General features: G+C 48.7%; 1 protein-coding gene across 1 annotated transcript in view; it reads right to left on the bottom strand.

Moving 5' to 3' along the window:
• NOXRED1 (NADP dependent oxidoreductase domain containing 1) overlaps window positions 1-18,553 on the bottom strand; it is a 47,112-nt gene that overhangs the window by 7,771 nt on the left and 20,788 nt on the right. Inside the window, exons 4-5 of the mRNA XM_088460881.1 lie at window positions 13,657-13,837; window positions 3,586-3,746 (exon numbers count right to left, since the gene is read on the bottom strand). Of these exons, the coding sequence (XP_088317007.1) occupies window positions 3,586-3,746; window positions 13,657-13,837 (342 nt within the window). The remainder of the gene's footprint in view (window positions 1-3,585; window positions 3,747-13,656; window positions 13,838-18,553) is intronic.

Below are 18,553 nucleotides of genomic sequence, written 5' to 3'. Positions count from 1 at the left end.
AGTGTTCCCCATAGAGAAGTGTGTAGTGTTCCCCATAGAGAAGTGTGTAGTGTTCCCCATAGAGAAGTGTGTATTGTTCCCCATAGAAGGGTGTGTAGTGTTCCCCACAGAGAAGTGTGTAGTGTTCCCAATAGAAGGGTGTGTAGTGTTCCCCATAGAAGGGTGTGTAGTGTTCCCCATAGAAGGGTGTGTAATGTTCTCCATAAAAGGGTGTGTAGTGTTGCCCATAGAGAAGTGTGTAGTGTTCCCCTTAGAAGGGTGTGTAGTGTTCTCCATAGAGAAGTGTGTAGTGTTCCCCATAGAAGGGTGTGTAGTGTTCCCCACAGAGAAGTGTGTAGTGTTCCCCATAGAGAAGTGAGTAGTGTTCCTCATAGAGAAGTGTGTAGTGTTCCCCATAGAAGAGTGTGTAGGGCTCCCCATAGAGAAGTGTGTATTGTTCCCCATAGAAGGGTGTGTAGTGTTCCCCATAGAGAAGTGTGTAGTGTTCCCCACAGAGAAGTGTGTAGTGTTCCCCATAGAAGAGTATGTAGTGTTCCCCATAGAAGAGTGTGTAGGGTTCCCCATAGAGAAGTGTGTATTGTTCCCCATAGAAGGGTGTGTAGTGTTCCCCATAGAGAAGTGTGTAGTGTTCCCCATAGAGAAGTGTGTAGAGTTCCCCATAGAAGAGTGTGTGGTGTTCCCCATAGAAGGGTGTGTAGTGTTCTCCATAGAGAAGTGTGTAGTGTTCCCCATAGAAGGGTGTGTAGTGTTCCCCACAGAGAAGTGTGTAGTGTTCCCCATAGAGAAGTGTGTATTGTTCCCCATAGAAGGGTGTGTAGTGTTCCCCACAGAGAAGTGTGTAGTGTTCCCAATAGAAGGGTGTGTAGTGTTCCCCATAGAAGGGTGTGTAGTGTTCCCCATAGAAGGGTGTGTAATGTTCTCCATAAAAGGGTGTGTAGTGTTGCCCATAGAGAAGTGTGTAGTGTTCCCCTTAGAAGGGTGTGTAGTGTTCCCCATAGAAGGGTGTGTAGTGTTCCCCATAGAGAAGTGTGTAGTGTTCCCCATAGAAGAGTGTGTAGTGTTCCCCATAGAAGAGCGTGTAGTGTTCCCCATAGAAGGGTGTGTAGTGTTCTCCATAGAGAAGTGTGTAGTGTTCCCCATAGAAGGGTGTGTAGTGTTCCCCACAGAGAAGTGTGTATTGTTCCCCATAGAGAAGTGAGTAGTGTTCCTCATAGAGAAGTGTGTAGTGTTCCCCATAGAAGAGTGTGTAGGGTTCCCCATAGAGAAGTGTGTATTGTTCCCCATAGAAGGGTGTGTAGTGTTCCCCATACAGAAATGTGTAGTGTTCCCCGTAGAGAAGTGTGTAGTGTTCCCCATAGAAGGGTGTGTAGTGTCCCCCATAGAGAAATGTGTAGTGTTCCCCATAGAGAAGTGTGTAGTGTTCCCCACAGAGAAGTGTGTAGTGTTCCCCACAGAGAAGTGTGTAGTGTTCCCCATAGAAGGGTGTGTAGTGTTCCCCATAGAAGGGTGTGTAGTGTTCCCCATAGAGAAGTGTGTGTAGTGTTCCCTATAGAGAAGTGTGTAGTGTTCCCCATAGAAGGGTGTGTAGTGTTCCCCATACAGAAGTGTGTAGTGTTTCCCATAGAAGGGTGTGTATTGTTCCCCATAGAGAAGTGTGTAGTGTTCCCCATAGAGAAGTGTGTAGTGTTTCCCATAGAAGGGTGTGTAGTGTTCCCCATAGAGAAGTGTGTGTAGTGTTCCCTATAGAGAAGTGTGTAGTGTTCCCCATAGAAGGGTGTGTAGTGTTCCCCATACAGAAGTGGGTAGTGTTCCCCATAGAGAAGTGTGTAGTGTTTCCCATAGAAGGGTGTGTAGTGTTCCCCATAGAGAAGTGTGTATTGTTCCCCATAGAGAAGTGTGTAGTGTTCCCCATAGAAGAGTGTGTAGTGTTCCCCACAGAGAAGTGTGTAGTGTTCCCCACAGAGAAGTGTGTAGTGTTCCCCACAGAGAAGTGTGTAGTGTTCCCCACAGAGAAGTGTGTAGTGTTCCCCACAGAGAAGTGTGTGTAGTGTTCCCTATAGAGAAGTGTGTAGTGTTCCCCATAGAAGGGTGTGTAGTGTTCCCCACAGAGAATTGTGTAGTGTTCCCCACAGAGAAGTGTGTAGTGTTCCTCATAGAGAAGTGAGTAGTGTTCCTCATAGAGAAGTGTGTAGTGTTCCCCATAGAAGGGTGTGTAGTGTTCCCCATAGAGAAGTGTGTAGTGTTCCCCACAGAGAAGTGTGTAGTGTTCCCCACAGAGAAGTGTGTAGTGTTCCCTATAGAGAAGTGTGTAGTGTTCCCCATAGAAGGGTGTGTAGTGTTCCCCATACAGAAGTGTGTAGTGTTTCCCATAGAAGGGTGTGTATTGTTCCCCATAGAGAAGTGTGTAGTGTTCCCCATAGAGAAGTGTGTAGTGTTTCCCATAGAAGGGTGTGTAGTGTTCCCCATAGAGAAGTGTGTGTAGTGTTCCCTATAGAGAAGTGTGTAGTGTTCCCCATAGAAGGGTGTGTAGTGTTCCCCATACAGAAGTGGGTAGTGTTCCCCATAGAGAAGTGTGTAGTGTTTCCCATAGAAGGGTGTGTAGTGTTCCCCATAGAGAAGTGTGTATTGTTCCCCATAGAGAAGTGTGTAGTGTTCCCCATAGAAGAGTGTGTAGTGTTCCCCACAGAGAAGTGTGTAGTGTTCCCCACAGAGAAGTGTGTAGTGTTCCCCACAGAGAAGTGTGTAGTGTTCCCCACAGAGAAGTGTGTGTAGTGTTCCCTATAGAGAAGTGTGTAGTGTTCCCCATAGAAGGGTGTGTAGTGTTCCCCACAGAGAATTGTGTAGTGTTCCCCACAGAGAAGTGTGTAGTGTTCCTCATAGAGAAGTGAGTAGTGTTCCTCATAGAGAAGTGTGTAGTGTTCCCCATAGAAGGGTGTGTAGTGTTCCCCATAGAGAAGTGTGTAGTGTTCCCCACAGAGAAGTGTGTAGTGTTCCCCACAGAGAAGTGTGTAGTGTTCCCCACAGAGAAGTGTGTAGTGTTCCCCATAGAAGGGTGTGTAGTGTTCCCCATAGAAGGGTGTGTAGTGTTTCCCATAGAAGGGTGTGTAGTGTTTCCCATAGAAGGGTGTGTAGTGTTCCCCATAGAGAAGTGTGTGTAGTGTTCCCCATAGAGAAGTGTGTAGTGTTCCCCATAGAGACGTGTGTAGTGTTCCCCATAGAGAAGTGTGTAGTGTTCCCCACAGAGAAGTGTGTAGTGTTCCCCATAGAAGGGTGTGTAGTGTTCCCCATAGAGAAGTGTGTAGTGTTCCCAATAGAAGGGTGTGTAGTGTTCCCCATAGAGAAGTGTGTAGTGTTCCCCATAGAGAAGTGTGTAGTGTTCCCCATAGAAGAGTGTGTAGTGTTCCCCACATAGAAGTGTGGAGTGTTCCCCACAGAGAAGTGTGGAGTGTTCCCCACAGAGAAGTGTGGAGTGTTCCCCACAGAGAAGTGTGTAGTGTTCCCCGTAGAAGGGTGTGTAGTGTTCCCCGTAGAAGGGTGTGTAGTGCTCCCCATAGAAGGGTGTGAGAGACAGGGGGCACTTCTTACCGCTGCACTGTCCTTCCCCAGGAGCTGTTGCCTTTACAAAGGATCCATCCTTTAGCGCCTCTGTGATTGTACAGTGCTTGTCCCATTCCAGCCCCTGCACACGGCCCTCTCTCCGGTACTCCGACCTGACCACGCTGCTGTGGGACAACAGTGTCTTCAGCCTGCAGGAAGCAAGTCATCAGGAGCGGCGGCCATATTGTTCTAGGACCTATATACAGCACTGCAAGGAGGCTGAGTAAGCCTAGCCCCTCACACTGAACAAATATGTGTGTGTATATACATACATATTACACAACATACAGCATATATGCAGTGAGCTGGGATGCTCAATTGTTTTCAGAAATATAAGAATACATACACATATATATACAGAGGTTGAGTCTCCCATATCCAAATATTCCGAAATACGGAATAATTTTAGCATGACTGAGAAAGTGAAACCTTGGCTTTCTGATGGTTCAATGTACACAAACTTTGTTTAAAGCACAAAATTATTAAAATACAGTATAAAATGACCTTCAGGCTGTGTGTATAAGGTGTATATGAAACATAAATGAATTTCATGTATCTACACAAACTTTTTTTGATGCACAAAATTATTAAAAATATTGTATAACATGACCTGCAGGCTGTGTGTATAAGGTGTATATAGAACATAAATGCATTCTGTGTTCAGATGTGGGTCCCATTCCCAAGACATTTAATTATGGTATGCAAATATTCCAAACAACAGAATATTCCGATATATCCAAAATACCCTGGTCCCAAGCATATTGGATAAGGGAGACTCAACCTGTATATGTATATGTATGTATGTATGTATGTATGTATATATATATATATATATATATTAGGGGTGTGCACCGGCCACTTTTCGTGTTTTGTGTTTTGGTTTTGGATCTGGATCTTTCTTCGTGTTTTGGATCTGGATTGGTTTTGCCAAAACCACCCTTCCGTGTTTTGGGTTCTGGGTTTTGTGTTTTGGATCTGTATTTTTTTTAAAAAAAGCATAAAAACAGCTAAAATCACAGAATTTGTAGGTTTTTCTGCTCCTATGCTATTATTAACCTCAATAACCTTAATTTCCACTCATTTCCAGTCTATTCTGAACACCTCACACCTCACAATAGTGTTTTTATGTCCAAAACGTTGCACCGAGGTAGCTGGATGACTATGCTAAGCGACACGAGTGGGCGGCACAAACACGTGACCCATCTAGGCGTGAAACTGCAGTGGCAGACAGGATGGCAGTTTGAAAAACTAGGCCCCAAACTGTACATAATGCAAAGAAAAAAAAGAGGTGCAAGATGGAATTGTCCTCGGGCCCTCCCACCCACCCTTATGTTGTATAAACAGGACATGCACACTTTAACAAACCAATCATTTCAGCGCCAGGGTCTGCCACACAACTGTGGCTGAAATGATTGGTTCGTTTGGGCCCCCACAAAACAAGCTGGCAATTAATGTGTCCCTGCACAAACTGGCTCTATGGAGGCAAGATGTCATCCTCATCCTCCTCATCCACCGATTCCTCACCCTCTTCAGTGTGTACATCCTCATCCTCACAAAGTATTAACTCGTCCCCACTTGAATCCACCACCACAGGTCCCTCTGTACCTTCTGGAGGCTGGTCTCCCTGGAAGAGCTGATAATTCATTTTGATGAACATCATCTTCTCCACATTCTGTGGAAGCAACCTCCTACGCCTTTCGCTGACAAGGTTCCCGGCTGCACTAAACACTCTTTCGGAGTACACACTGGAGGGGGGGCAACTCAGGTAAAATAGAGCCAGTTTGTACAGGGGCCTCCAAATTGCCTCTTTTTCCTGCCAGTACAGGTATGGACTGTCTGCCATGCCTACTTGGATGCTGTCACCGATGTAATCCTCCACCATTCTGTCAATGGTAACAGTATCATATGCAGTGACAGTAGACATGTCAGAAATTGTTGCCAGGTCCTTCAGTCCGGACCAGATGTCCAAACTTGGTCCTGCCTGCCCTGCATCACCGCCAGCGGGTTGCTTAGGATACCTAAGTTTTTTCCTGGCAGCCCCAGTTGCGGGAGAAAATGAAGAAGGAGCCGTTGACGTGTCACGTTCCGCTTCAGCTGACAGTGTGTTCACCAGCAGGTCTTTGCACCTCTGCAGGCTTGTGTCGGCCGGAAAGAGAGACACCACATAGGCTTTAAACCTAGGATCGAGCACGGTGGCCAAAACGTAGTGGTCTGATTTCAACAGATTGACCACCCTGGAATCCTGGCAAAGCGAATGAAGGGCTTCATCCACAAGTCCCACATGCCGAGCGGAATCGCTCCGTCTTAGCTCCTCCTTCACTTTCTCCAGCTGCTTCTGAAAAAGCCTGATGAGGGGAATGACCTGACTCAAGCTGGCAGTGTCTGAACTGACTTCACGTGTGGCAAGTTCGAAGGGCTGGAGAACCTTGCACAACACGGAAATCATTCTCCACTGCGCTTGAGTCAGGTGCATACCCCCTCCTTTGCCTATGTCATAGGTGGATGTATAGGCTTGTATGGCCTTTTGCTGCTCCTCCATCCTCTGAAGCATATAGAGGGTTGAGTTCCACCGCGTCACAACCTCTTGCTTCAGGTGATGGCGGGGCAGGTTCAAGAGTGTTTGCTGGCGCTCCAGTCTTCGGCACGCAGTCGCTGAATGGCGAAAGTGGCCAGAAATTTTTCGGGCCACCCAAAGCGTCTCCTGCACGCCCCTGTCGCTTTTCAGAAAATTCTGCACCACCAAGTTTATTGTGTGAGCAAAATATGGGACGTGCTGGAATTTGCCCAGATGTAATGCCCGCACAATATTGGTGGCGTTGTCAGATATCACAAATCCCCAGGAGAGTCTAAGTGGGGTAAGCCACTGGGCGATGATTTCCCTCAGTTTCTCTAAGAGGTTGTCGGCGGTGTGCCTCTTACTGAAACCGGTGATACACAGCGTAGCCTGCCTTGTAACGAGCTGGCATTTCTGAGATGCTGCTACTGGTGACGCTGCTGCTGTTGCTGCGTAAGGTGATACATCTACCCAGTGGGCTGTCACAGTCATATAGTCCTTAGTCTGCCCTGTTCCACTTGTCCACATGTCCGTGGTTAAGTGGACATTGTGTACAACGGCATTTTTCAGGACACTGAGGACACTTTTTCTGACGTTTCTGTACAGTCTCGGTATCGCCTGCCTAGTGAAGTGGAATCTAGACGGGATTTGGAACCGGGGACACACTACCTCCATCAATTGTCTAAATCCCACTGCACTAATGGCGGATACCGGACGCACGTCTAACACCAACATAGCAGTCAAGGCCTCAGTTATACGTTTTGCTTCAGGATGACTGCTGTCGTACTTCATCCTCCTCGCTAAGGACTGTTGGAGGGTCAATTGTTTAGTAAAAGTAGTGGTGTTCCTACTTCCTCTCTGGGATGATGAACGACTCCCAGCAGCAGCAACAGCAGCAGCGGCAGCAGTAGGCGTAGCAATGCAGGATCCTCCAGAGGAATCCCGGATAGGAGAGTCAGTCATGCCAGTGACATGGCCTGCAGGACTACTTCCGATCCTGACTAAGGAGGAAATTGACGAGGAGGGAGTTGACGGTGTGGTTTGCAGGCGCTTGGATACAACAGGACAACGGGATTTAGGTGTCCCTGGACTGCTTACGGTCTTAGCCAAAGTTTCTGAACTTGACAGTAACTTTTTATGAACGCGCTGCAGGTGCCGTATAAGGGAGGATGTTCCTAGGTGGTTGACGTCCCTACCCCTACTTATTTCACCTTTTCATATGGTACATATGGCAAGATAGTTGTTGTCCGGATTTGGATAGAAATATTGCCAGACCAAAGAGGTGGAATGTTTGGTCTTCTGCCCAGGCATGACCGTGATGGGCTTTTTCATCCCACGGACAACAACTGTCTCCCCCGGAGCCTGATTTAAACAAACCACATCACCATCAGAATCCTCCTCGCCAACTTCCTCCTCAGCGCCAGCTACACCAGTATCCTCATCCTGTTGTACTTCCAACAGTGACATCTTCAATTTGCATATCAGCAAGTGGACTGTGGGTGCTCCTTTCAGCACTTGCAGGGGGCGTGCAAATGGTGGAAAGAGCCACCTCTTCCCGTCCAGTGCTGGGAAGGTCAGGCATCGCAACCACCACCACACTTGGACTCTCCTTGGGGATTTGTGATATCTTCTTAGAAAGCACAGTTCTTCGCTGTGCTTTTGCCAGCTTAACTCTTTTGATTTTTTTAGTGGGAGGAGGGCTTCCATCGTCATGTGAAGCTGAACCACTAGTCATGAACATACTAGGGATCGACCTTAGCCGTTCCTTGCCACTCCGTGTCGTAAATGGCATATTGGCAAGTTTACGTTTCTCTTCAGCTGATTTAAATGTCTTTTTCAAGGTCATTTTCCTGAACTTTGCCATTTGGGATTGTATGTGCCCTCTACTATGACATTGGGCATTGGCCTTGGCAGACGACGTTGATGGCATGTTATCGTCTATGTCATGACTAGTGGCAGCAGCTTCAGCACTAGGAGGAAGTGGTTCTTGATCTTTCTCTATTTTATTTTTATCGGAGAAAGTTTGGTCCTCCATTTATGTTATATCGATTTGATATATACGTGCGGCTAAACACAGAAAATAATTTTTTTTTTGGTTTGGACTGGAGTGTACTTTCGGGGGTTACAGCACCCTTTAACGGTCAAGCCAGCCGGCCCTTTACTTATGACACAGGCGCACGCTTGGCACTACTTTGTTGATGCACGTGCGGCTACTGCGCACACAATTCACAAACACAGAAAATAATTTTTTTTTTGGTTTGGACTGGAGTGTACTTTGGGGGTTACAGCACCCTTTAACGGTCAAGCCAGCCGGCCCTTTACTTATGACACAGGCGCACGCTTGGCACTACTTTGTTGATGCACGTGCGGCTACTGCGCACACAATTCACAAACACAGAAAATAATTTTTTTTTTGGTTTGGACTGGAGTGTACTTTCGGGGGTTACAGCACCCTTAACGGTCAAGCCAGCCGGCCCTTTACTTATGACACAGGTGCACGCTTGGCACTACTTTGTTGATGCACGTGCGGCTACTGCGCACACAATTCACAAACACAGAAAATAATTTTTTTTTGGTTTGGACTGGAGTGTACTTTCGGGGGTTACAGCACCCTTTAACGGTCAAGCCAGCCGGCCCTTTACTTATGACACAGGCGCACGCTTGGCACTACTTTGTTGATGCACGTGCGGCTACTGCGCACACAATTCACAAACACAGAAAATAATTTTTTTTTGGTTTGGACTGGAGTGTACTTTCGGGGGTTACAGCACCCTTTAACGGTCAAGCCAGCCGGCCCTTTACTTATGACACAGGCGCACGCTTGGCACTACTTTGTTGATGCACGTGCGGCTACTGCGCACACAATTCACAAACACAGAAAATAATTTTTTTTTTGGTTTGGACTGGAGTGTACTTTGGGGGTTACAGCACCCTTTAACGGTCAAGCCAGCCGGCCCTTTACTTATGACACAGGCGCACGCTTGGCACTACTTTGTTGATGCACGTGCGGCTACTGCGCACACAATTCACAAACACAGAAAATAATTTTTTTTGGGTTTGGACTGGAGTGTACTTTCGGGGGTTACAGCACCCTTTAACGGTCAAGCCAGCCGGCCCTTTACTTATGACACAGGCGCACGCTTGGCACTACTTTGTTGATGCACGTGCAGCTACTGCGCACACAATTCACAAACACAGAAAATAATTTTTTTTTGGTTTGGACTGGAGTGTACTTTCGGGGGTTACAGCACCCTTTAACGGTCAAGCCAGCCGGCCCTTTACTTATGACACAGGCGCACGCTTGGCACTACTTTGTTGATGCACGTGCGGCTACTGCGCACACAATTCACAAACACAGAAAATAATTTTTTTTTTGGTTTGGACTGGAGTGTACTTTGGGGGTTACAGCACCCTTTAACGGTCAAGCCAGCCGGCCCTTTACTTATGACACAGGCGCACGCTTGGCACTACTTTGTTGATGCACGTGCGGCTACTGCGCACACAATTCACAAACACAGAAAATAATTTTTTTTTTGGTTTGGACTGGAGTGTACTTTCGGGGGTTACAGCACCCTTAACGGTCAAGCCAGCCGGCCCTTTACTTATGACACAGGCGCACGCTTGGCACTACTTTGTTGATGCACGTGCGGCTACTGCGCACACAATTCACAAACACAGAAAATAATTTTTTTTTTGGTTTGGACTGGAGTGTACTTTCGGGGGTTACAGCACCCTTAACGGTCAAGCCAGCCGGCCCTTTACTTATGACACAGGCGCACGCTTGGCACTACTTTGTTGATGCACGTGCGGCTACTGCGCACACAATTCACAAACACAGAAAATATTTTTTTTTTTGGTTTGGACTGGAGTGTACTTTCGGGGGTTACAGCACCCTTAACGGTCAAGCCAGCCGGCCCTTTACTTATGACACAGGCGCACGCTTGGCACTACTTTGTTGATGCACGTGCGGCTACTGCGCACACAATTCACAAACACAGAAAATATTTTTTTTTTTGGTTTGGACTGGAGTGTACTTTCGGGGGTTACAGCACCCTTAACGGTCAAGCCAGCCGGCCCTTTACTTATGACACAGGCGCACGCTTGGCACTACTTTGTTGATGCACGTGCGGCTACTGCGCACACAATTCACAAACACAGAAAATATTTTTTTTTTTGGTTTGGACTGGAGTGTACTTTCGGGGGTTACAGCACCCTTAACGGTCAAGCCAGCCGGCCCTTTACTTATGACACAGGCGCACGCTTGGCACTACTTTGTTGATGCACGTGCGGCTACTGCGCACACAATTCACAAACACAGAAAATAATTTTTTTTTTGGTTTGGACTGGAGTGTACTTTCGGGGGTTACAGCACCCTTAACGGTCAAGCCAGCCGGCCCTTTACTTATGACACAGGCGCACGCTTGGCACTACTTTGTTGATGCACGTGCGGCTACTGCGCACACAATTCACAAACACAGAAAATATATTATTTTTTTAGCACTTGGGGGGAGCACCCCTGATGGACAGAGCACCCCCTGGACAACACTACAGCACCCCTTTAGGTCTGGGACACTGCACAGGACTTTGGAGTGGACACAGCCCCTATGGAGAACTGACTGCACAACACAGTCCAGCCAGCCCCTATGGACTTTGAAGTAGTGGACACAGCCCCTATTAACAACAGCAGCACAGCACAACACAGCCAGCCCCTATGGACTTTGAAGTAGTGGACAACAGCAGCACTACACTACACTACACTACACTACACAGCCCTAACTCCCACCCTCCCTCTTCACTGTCCACAGCCGAGTGAGAAAATGGCGCCGACGCGGGTACCTTATATAGGATCCAAAACCCGCGAGACTCGGAAGGCGGGATGATGACGTTTTGCCTCGATTTCAGATCCGAGTCAGGCGGGAAAAGTCGAGCCTGACTCGGATCGGACTCGGATCGGGGGGGCTCGGGGGGGTTCGGATTTCAGAAATCCGAACCCGCTCACCCCTAATATATATATATATATATGTATGTATATATATATATATATATATACACACACACACAGTCAGGTGCATAAATATTGGGACATTGACAGAATGTTCATATTTTGGCCTCTATTCACCACCACAATGGCTTTGAAATGAAACAAACAAGATGTGCTTTAACAGCAGACTTTCAGATTTAATTTGAGGGTAATTACATCCAGATCAGGTGTACGGTGTAGGAATTACAACGGTTTCTATATGTGCCTCCCACTTTTTAAGGGGCCAAAAGTAATGGGACTGTCACTATCAGTGAAGCAAGCCATCATTAGGCTGAAAAATCAAAACAAACCCATCAGAGAGATAGCAAAAACATTAGGTGTGGCCAAATCAACTGTTTGGAACATTCTTAAAAAGAAAGAATGCACCGGAGAGCTCAGCAACACCAAAACACCCGGAAGACCACGGAAAACAACTGTGGTGGATGACAGAAGAATTATTTCCCTGGTGAAGAAAAACCCCTTCACAACAGTTGGCCAAATCAAGAACACTCTCCAGGAGGTAGGTGTATATGTGTCAATGTCAACAATCAGGAGAAGACTTCACAAGAGTGAATATAGAGGGTTCACCACAAGATGTAAACCATTGGTGAGCCACAAAAACAGGAAGACCAGATTAGAGTTTGCCAAACAACATCTAAAAAAGCCATTACAGTTCTGGAACAACATCCTATGGACAGATGAGACAAAGATCAACTTGTACCAGAGTGATGGGAAGAGAAGAGTATGGAGAAGGAAAGGAACTGCTCATGATCCAAAACATACCACCTCATCAGTGAAGCATTGTGGTGGTAGTGTCATGGCGTGGGCATGTATGGCTGCCAATGGAACTGGTTCCCTTGTATTTATTGATGATGTGACTGCTGACAAAAGCAGCAGAATGAATTCCGAAGTGTTTCGGGCAATATTATATGCTCATATTCAGTCAAATGCTTCAGAACTCATTGGACGGCGCTTCACAGTGCTGATGGACAATGACCCGAAGCATACTGCAAAAGCAACCAAAGAGCTTTTTAAGGCTAAAAAGTGGAATGTTATGCAATGGCCAAGTCAATCCCCTGACCTGAATCCGATTGAGCATGCATTTCACTTGATGAAGACAAAACTGAAGGGAAAATGCCCCAAGAACAAGCAGGAACTGAAGACATTTGCAGTAGAGGCCTGGCAGAGCATCACCAGGGATGAAACCCAGCATCTGGTGATGTCTATGCGTTCCAGACTTCTTGTTTGTTTCATTTCAAAGCCATTGTGGTGGTGAATAGAGTCCAAAATATGAAAATTCTGTCAATGTCCCAATAGTTATGCACCTGACTATATATATATATATATATATATATATATATATATATATATATATATATACATACATACATACATGCAGTATCCATCTATCTATCTATCTATCTATCTATCTATCTATCTATCTATCTATCTATCTATCTATATATATACACACACACCCACATAATAGTAAGAATACAGTTATACATTGGTGGTATTTTAATTACTTATATCTTTACACAGCTTTCATTTTAAACTTTATTTCACTGGTTTAGAAATCGGACTTTGAGTGACAACTTATTTTAATGGGTATAATAAAGGTCCTTCAGTGCAGCCCATTCTGACCCTCTTTTCTCTCGTGAACACTGATTGGTCACTGAATGTCTTTGGTGGTGTAACCTCCCCAATGATCTGAGAGTAAAGAAACTACTTACCCAACAATAAAGAAAGTGGCAGTGAGCACACGAACAGCAAATACAGGGCCTGATTCAGACCCGGTCGCAAGCGCTGAGCGCTCGCAACCGGGTCGATGGTGGCCCAGAGCGCATGCCCACGACGGAGCCGGCGTACGCATGCGCGAGACCCGAATAGCGACGGGCAATCCGTCGCTCCGGGTCTCGCACCAGAGGGGGCGTGCTGTCGATGTTGAGTGAAAGCACGCCCCCTTTGGTGGGCGGGCCGGGGGGGGGGGGGTGGCTGCCCAGACGGAGGCGTTCCCATGAGAAGGCCTACCGTTTGGGGGCGGCCCCACTGACATCACAAGTGATGTCAGTGGGAGAGCTTTCGGCTCTGTTTGAGCCAAAAGCTCTCTGGGGCTTACGGCCACGAGACCCTACCACAAGGGTCTCGTCGCAAGCCTTATGGTCGCGATGGTCTTGACCATCGCGACCATCATCCTGGCCGCGTGCATTAGCTGTGGGTGGCCAGGAGGCCGCTCCATAAAAAAAAAAAGACGCCCTGATTCAGAGCGAGTGCTCGGTCAGAGCGTCCGGCTCTGAATCAGGGCCACAGCTTGCTGACCTGGTCTTACAAGGTTTCAATCAGTTGTGGGTGCAGATCCTGTCCGTCATCAATAGTAAATGTATATTGTTTTCTATAATGACCTATTGATACCTGACAGAAGAGATTGGGACATACGGCTGTGTCAGTGTGGCCCTTATAGCAGTATAGATTGTAGTATATATACCTGGGCAGCGGCACGGCAGACACCAGGCTGAACACCACACAGGGCTCTCTCAGGTGACTGCTGATCTCCGCACACACCGCCGGTAGCTGGGACGGCAGAACGCACAGGTACACCACCTGGGCCCATCTCACCAGCCACTTATTGTCATATAGACACCGAACGCCCAGATCGTGGATCTCACCTGGAGAAGACATCACACAAGACACAGTCACACGCTTCTCCTATACATCACCAGTCACCATCATTATAGACCACGGTGGGTCTGTGAGCCCTCTATACCATAATTCTATATGCATGGAAATTCATTCTTCTATAACTGTTACCTCTAAATAAATTACCCTCCACTTACTGCTTCCCCAATGTCACAGACAGAAGTACAAAGGACATTCTCATGGCTGATACTGTATGGCAGGGAAGAGGGCAGTACAGGTGATGGTGGGTACTGGGGGGGTGTTATACATACAGAGTGTTTCCGGTGTGCAGGATGATAAAGTATGGCAGGGAAGGGGGCAGTACAGGTGATGGTGGGTACTGGGGGGGTGTTATACATACAGAGTGTTTCCGGTGTGCAGGCTGATACTGTATGGCAGGGAAGGGGGCAGTACAGGTGATGGTTGGTACTGGGGGGGTGTTATACATACAGAGTGTTTCCGGTGTGCAGGCTGATACTGTATGGCAGGGAAGGGGGCAGTGCAGGTGACGGTGGGTACTGGGGGGTGTTGTACATACAGAGTGTTTCCGGTGTGCAGGCTGATACTGTATGGCAGGGAAGGGGGCAGTGCAGGTGACGGTGGGTACAGGGGGGTTGTTATACATACAGAGTGTTTCCGGTGTGCAGGCTGATACAGTATGGCAGAGAAGGGGGCAGTACAGGTGATGGTGGGTACTGGGGGGTGTTATACATACAGAGTTTTTCCGGTGTGAAGGCTGATACTGTATGGCAGAGAAGGGGGCAGTACAGGTGATGGTGGGTATTGGGGGGGTGTTATACATGCAGAGTGTTTCCGGTGTGCAGGCTGATACTGTATGGCAGGGAAGAGGGCAGTGCAGGTGATGGTGGGTACTGGGGGGGTGTTATACATAAAGAGTGTTTCCGGTGTGCAGGATGATACTGTATGGCAGGGAAGGGGGCAGTACAGGTGATGGTGGGTACTGGGGGGGTGTTATACATACAGAGTGTTTCCGGTGTGCAGGCTGATACTGTATGGCAGGGAAGGGGGCAGTGCAGGTGACGGTGGGCACTGGGGGGTGTTATACATACAGAGTGTTTCCGGTGTGCAGGCTTATACTGTATGGCAAGGAGGAGGGCAGTACAGGTGATGGTGGGTACTGGGGGGTTGTTATACATAGAGAGTGTTTCCGGTGTGCAGGCTGACACTGTATGGCAGGGAAGGGGGCAGTACAGGTGATGGGTATTGGGGGGGTGTTATACATACAGAGTTTTTCCGGTGTGAAGGCTGATACAGTATGGCAGAGAAGGGGGCAGTACAGGTGATGGTGGGTATTGGGGGGTGTTATACATGCAGAGTGTTTCCGGTGTGTAGGCTGATACTGTATGGCAAGGAAGAGGGCAGTACAGGTGATGGTGGGTACTAGGGGGTGTTGACATACAGAGTGTTTCCGGTGTGCAGGCTGATACTGTATGGCAGGGAAGGGGGCAGTGCAGGTGATGGTGAGTACTGGGGGGGTGTTATACATACAGAGTGTTTCCGGTGTGCAGGCTGATACTGTATGGCAGGGAAGGGGGCAGTGCAGGTGACGGTGGGTACTAGGGGGTGCTATACATACAAAGTGTTTCCGGTGTGTAGGCTGATACTGTATGGCAAGGAAGAGGGCAGTACAGGTGATGGTGGGTACTGGGGGGTTGTTATACATACAGAGCGTTTCCGGTGTACAGGCTGATACTGTATGGCAGGGAAGGGGGCAGTACAGGTGATGGGTATTGGGGGGGTGTTATACATACAGAGTTTTTCCGGTGTGAAGGCTGATACAGTATGGCAGAGAAGGGGGCAGTACAGGTGATGGTGGGTACTGGGGGGTGTTATACATACAGAGTTTTTCCGGTGTGAAGGCTGATACTGTATGGCAGAGAAGGGGGCAGTACAGGTGATGGTGGGTATTGGGGGGGTGTTATACATGCAGAGTGTTTCCGGTGTGCAGGCTGATACTGTATGGCAGGGAAGAGGGCAGTGCAGGTGATGGTGGGTACTGGGGGGGTGTTATACATAAAGAGTGTTTCCGGTGTGCAGGATGATACTGTATGGCAGGGAAGGGGGCAGTACAGGTGATGGTGGGTACTGGGGGGGTGTTATACATACAGAGTGTTTCCGGTGTGCAGGCTGATACTGTATGGCAGGGAAGGGGGCAGTGCAGGTGACGGTGGGCACTGGGGGGTGTTATACATACAGAGTGTTTCCGGTGTGCAGGCTTATACTGTATGGCAAGGAGGAGGGCAGTACAGGTGATGGTGGGTACTGGGGGGTTGTTATACATAGAGAGTGTTTCCGGTGTGCAGGCTGACACTGTATGGCAGGGAAGGGGGCAGTACAGGTGATGGTCGGTACTGGGGGGTGTTATACATACAGAGTGTTTCCGGTGTGCAGGCTGATACTGTATGGCAGGGAAGGGGACAGTGCAGGTGATGGTGGGTACTGGGGGGGTGTTATACATACAGAGTGTTTCCGGTGTACAGGCTGATACTGTATGGCAGGGAAGGGGGCAGTACAGGTGATGGGTACTGGGGGGTGTTATACATGCAGAGTGTTTCCGGTGTGTAGGCTGATACTGTATGGCAAGGAAGAGGGCAGTACAGGTGATGGTGGGTACTAGGGGGTGTTATACATACAGAGTGTTTCCGGTGTGCAGGCTGATACTGTATGGCAGGGAAGGGGGCAGTGCAGGTGATGGTGGGTACTGGGGGGTTGTTATACATACAGAGCGTTTCCGGTGTGCAGGCTGATACTGTATGGCAGGGAAGGGGGCAGTGCAGGTGATGGTGGGTACTGGGGGGTTGTTATACATACAGAGCGTTTCCGGTGTGCAGGCTGATACTGTATGGCAGGGAAGGGGGCAGTGCAGGTGATGGTGGGTACTGGGGGGGTGTTATACATACAAAGTGTTTCCGGTGTGCAGGCTCATACTGTATGGCAGGGAAGGGGGCAGTGCAGGTGATGGTGGGTACTGGGGGGTTGTTATACATACAGAGTGTTTCCGGTGTGCAGGCTGATACTGTATGGCAGGGAAGGGGGCAGTGCAGGTGATGGTGGGTACTGGGGGGTGTTATACATACAAAGTGTTTCCGGTGTGCAGGCTCATACTGTATGGCAGGGAAGGGGGCAGTGCAGGTGATGGTGGGTACTGGGGGGGTGTTATACATACAGAGTGTTTCCGGTGTACAGGCTGATACTGTATGGCAGGGAAGGGGGCAGTGCAGGTGATGGTGGGTACTGGGGGGTTGTTATACATACAGAGTGTTTCCGGTGTGCAGGCTGATACTGTATGGCAGGGAAGGGGGCAGTGCAGGTGATGGTGGGTACTGGGGGGTGTTATACATACAGAGTGTTTCCGGTGTACAGGCTGATACTGTATGGCAGGGAAGGGGGCAGTGCAGGTGATGGTGGGTACTGGGGGGTTGTTATACATACAGAGCGTTTCCGGTGTGCAGGCTGATACTGAATGGCAGGGAAGGGGGCAGTGCAGGTGATGGTGGGTACTGGGGGGTTGTTATACATACAGAGCGTTTCCGGTGTGCAGGCTGATACTGTATGGCAGGGAAGGGGGCAGTGCAAGTGACGGTGGGTACTGGGGGGTGCTATACATACAGAGTGTTTCCGGTGTGCAGGCTTATACTGTATGGCAAGGAGGAGGGCAGTACAGGTGATGGTGGGTACTGGGGGGTTGTTATACATACAGAGTGTTTCCGGTGTACAGGCTGATACTGTATGGCAGGGAAGGGGGCAGTACAGGTGATGGGTATTGGGGGGGTGTTATACATACAGAGTTTTTCCGGTGTGAAGGCTGATACTGTATGGCAGAGAAGGGGGCAGTACAGGTGATGGTGGGTATTGGGGGGGTGTTATACATACAGAGTGTTTCCGGTGTGCAGGCTGATACTGTATGGCAGGGAAGGGGGCAGTGCAGGTGATGTTGGGTATTGGGGGGGTGTTATACATGCAGAGTGTTTCCGGTGTACAGGCTGATACTGTATGGCAGAGAAGGGGGCAGTACAGGTGATGGTGGGTATTGGGGGGTGTTATACATGCAGAGTGTTTCCGGTGTGCAGGCTGATACTGTATGGCAGGGAAGAGGGCAGTGCAGGTGATGGTGGGTACTGGGGGGTGTTATACATACAGAGTGTTTCCGGTGTGCAGGATGATACTGTATGGCAGGGAAGGGGGCAGTACAGGTGATGGTGGGTACTGGGGGGTTGTTATACATACAGAGAGTTTCCGGTGTTCAGGCTGATACTGTATGGCAGGGAAGGGGGCAGTACAGGTGATGGGTATTGGGGGGGTGTTATACATACAGAGTTTTTCCGGTGTGAAGGCTGATACTGTATGGCAGAGAAGGGGGCAGTACAGGTGATGGTGCGTATTGGGGGGGTGTTATACATACAGAATGTTTCCGGTGTGCAGGCTGATACTGTATGGCAGGGAAGGGGGCAGTGCAGGTGATGGTGGGTTCTGGGGGGTTGTTATACATACAGAGTGTTTCCGGTGTGCAGGATGATACTGTATGGCAGGGAAGGGGGCAGTACAGGTGACGGTGGGTACTGGGGGGTGCTATACATACAGAGTGTTTCCGGTGTGCAGGCTTATACTGCATGGCAAGGAGGAGGGCAGTACAGGTGATGGTGGGTACTGGGGGGTTGTTATACATACAGAGTGTTTCCGGTGTA

The sequence above is a fragment of the Taudactylus pleione genome, unplaced genomic scaffold, assembly GCF_031769625.1.
Source record: "Taudactylus pleione unplaced genomic scaffold, aTauple2 ptg000987l, whole genome shotgun sequence".
In the NCBI taxonomy this organism is placed as follows: Eukaryota; Metazoa; Chordata; class Amphibia; order Anura; family Myobatrachidae; genus Taudactylus; species Taudactylus pleione.
This window is presented reverse-complemented; position numbering and strand designations above follow the sequence as displayed.